General features: G+C 42.0%; 1 protein-coding gene across 3 annotated transcripts in view; it reads left to right on the forward strand.

Annotated features, from left to right (window-relative positions):
* Window positions 1-2500, forward strand: part of LOC122242161 (frequenin-1) — a 398300-nt gene that overhangs the window by 395275 nt on the left and 525 nt on the right. The window contains exons 7-8 of one of the 3 annotated variants that reach the window (XM_086551918.1): window positions 480-684; window positions 1026-2500. The exon at window positions 1026-2500 is cut by the window's right edge and continues 525 nt beyond it. In XM_086551918.1, coding sequence (XP_086408044.1) covers window positions 480-647 — 168 coding nt within the window. In that variant the 3' untranslated portion in view covers window positions 648-684; window positions 1026-2500. The remainder of the gene's footprint in view (window positions 1-479; window positions 685-1025) is intronic. The other 2 variants (XM_086551919.1, XM_086551920.1) reach the window with 2 other exon arrangements.

Here is a 2500-nt window from a genome sequence, read left to right on the forward strand (position 1 = left end):
TCTCTTATTTTCCTTCTTCCCTCCTTCCATTTTTTTTTTCCTTTCCTCTCTTCTTTCATTACTTCCTTTTGTTCCATTCCCTTCTTCCTTCGTTTCTTTCCCCATCCATTCATGTCCTCATTTAATATGCCCTTTCCATCTTCCTCCTTCTCTCTTGTTTCCAACTTTTCTTCCTTTCTTCCTCCTATCTCCCCTTATCTCTCCAGCTTCCTTCCTCTCTTCCCTCCGTTTCCTCCTTCGTTCGTGTCCTTCCCAAACGAAAGGAATCTCTTTTTCGTTTTATATGCCCTTTCCATCCATTCTCCTGTTTTTCTCTTATTTCCAACTGTTCTTCTCTTCCTCTTTTCCTCCTATCTCCCCTTATCTCTCCAGCTTCCTTCCTCTCTTCCCTCCGTTTCCTCCTTCGTTCGTGTCCTTCCCAAACGAAAGGAATCTCTTTTTCTTGTCTGAGGCTTCTTTTTGTATCTCCTTCCACCCAGGGACAGGCACCCGAGGCCGAAGACGAGAACACCCCCGAGAAGAGAGTGGATAAAATCTTCTCCCAAATGGACAAAAACAACGACGAAAAGCTTACCCTTGAGGAGTTCAAAGAGGGTTCCAAAGCTGACCCTCGAATCGTACAGGCGCTGTCTCTTGGCGACAACTAAATGCCCCAAGTTCATCCTACTCAAATGTGATGCTCAAGTTCGTAAATGCTTCTACGTAGGCTTGGGGGATCCCTTTTTGATTCTGTGGATTGGTTCCCCTTTTTGAGGACCCCTTTTTTCATTTTTTTGTTTTTTTTAATCTATCCCTCTGTTTATTTATTTTCTGTCCAAGGGTTTCTTCCCTTTGTTTTCTCTCGTTCTCAGGTGTTTACGTATCTCAATATAACAATTCACTCTTTTGTTTCATCTTAATTTTCTCTCTCTTTTTCCTTATCGTTTTCCCCAAATACGTAGTTTGCCTGGTTTTTCTTTCTCTTTTCATTTCCTCTCCGCCCTTTTTTTCTCTCTCCTAATCTCCCGGGCTTTCTCCTTCGGCAGGGTCAAGCACCTGAAGCCGATGACGAGAACGCCCCGCAGAAGAGAGTCGACCAGATTTTCTCCCAGATGGACAAGAACCACGACGAGAAGCTCACCCTCGAGGAGTTCAAGGAGGGCTCTAAGGCTGACCCCAGGATCGTCGAGGCCCTTTCACTAGGGGACAACTGAAGCCTTCGAGTCCTCATCCTCCTGATTCTTAATCCTGATCCTGTTTCACCTACAGCCCCTACATCCTCTTCTTCCTAGTCTTTCATCCACATCCTCCACTTCCTCCTATATTTGTTCCTCCTCTTTTTCCTCTTTCTTCTATCCTTCTTCCTCCTCCTCCTCGTCGTCGTCGTCCTCCTCGTCTTCGTCCTCGTCGTCGTCGTCGTCGTCCTCCTCCTCCTCCTCCTCCTCCTCCTCCTCCTCGTCCTCCTCCTCCTCCTCCTCCTCCTCCTCTTCCTCCTCCTCCTCCTCCTCCTCCTCATCGTGACACTCACAAGTCGTCTTTCAACGGCGGACCTTCAGGTGGCGATCTACTGAGCGAGAAAGGGTTCCCACCATCGACACTCGCCGACGTCGTCTTCAAAATGTTCAACAAAGTCTTTTCAAGAAAATGGAAGCCTTTTTTTGGTCTTTTTTGTATCTCTTTTTGTGTCATTTTGTCCTTGGTTCTCTGTCGAACTGGATAGCTTGAGCACTTGCCCATGTATTGTTATTACTCTGAATAGCAGTTAATCAATACGTGATACTCATTACGAGATGTATGAAGGAAACATATATATATATATATAATACACGTTTGATATATAATTATTTCTTTAGGGAATGTTGGTTAATGGATGTGTTGATCTGTACCTGTAATCGTATGTTATCTGGTCTAAGCAAAATAATATTCCCACGTTCTCACGCCAGACTTCAATATTTAACTCACTATTTGAAGATAATTCTGTATAACGCATAGACTACGTTTCTCTATGACGCATTACGCATTTCTTTTCTTTTTTTCGTTATTTTTTTATAACACCATTACTCAAGCCATTATATTCCACTCTCCACACTACTTTTGATTACCGTACTTTCTGCATGAATCAAAAACACAATCATAATAATTATTTAAAGAGGACAAGAAAAGGAAAATAAGTCTGTTAATGACGACAGGTTTGAAGCGTCGATAACAAACCTCACATCACACATGACAATTTTTCAGCGTTCTCAAATGTCAATGAGCGTTTGTATGTCTAGCACGTCACCAAATAATCTTTATCATATATCTTCGAAGACTTCATTAAAAAAAAAAAAATAAGAGAGAGATGCGTAGATCTTGAACCCTACCAATCTTTAAACTAGGTAAGGAAGATAGAAAAAAAAAAGTTTCTAGAACAAGGTCCGAACTCTTTACTCCTTAAAAAAAAAAAAAAAAAAAACATGGGTAGGGGAACTGCCGGTGTAGTCGAATCATGATTATTATGCTGATGATAATCAATAACTAA

This window comes from Penaeus japonicus, unplaced genomic scaffold, assembly GCF_977035675.1.
Source record: "Penaeus japonicus unplaced genomic scaffold, GWHDUDI00000001_assembly GWHDUDI00000026, whole genome shotgun sequence".
Lineage (NCBI taxonomy): Eukaryota > Metazoa > Arthropoda > Malacostraca > Decapoda > Penaeidae > Penaeus > Penaeus japonicus.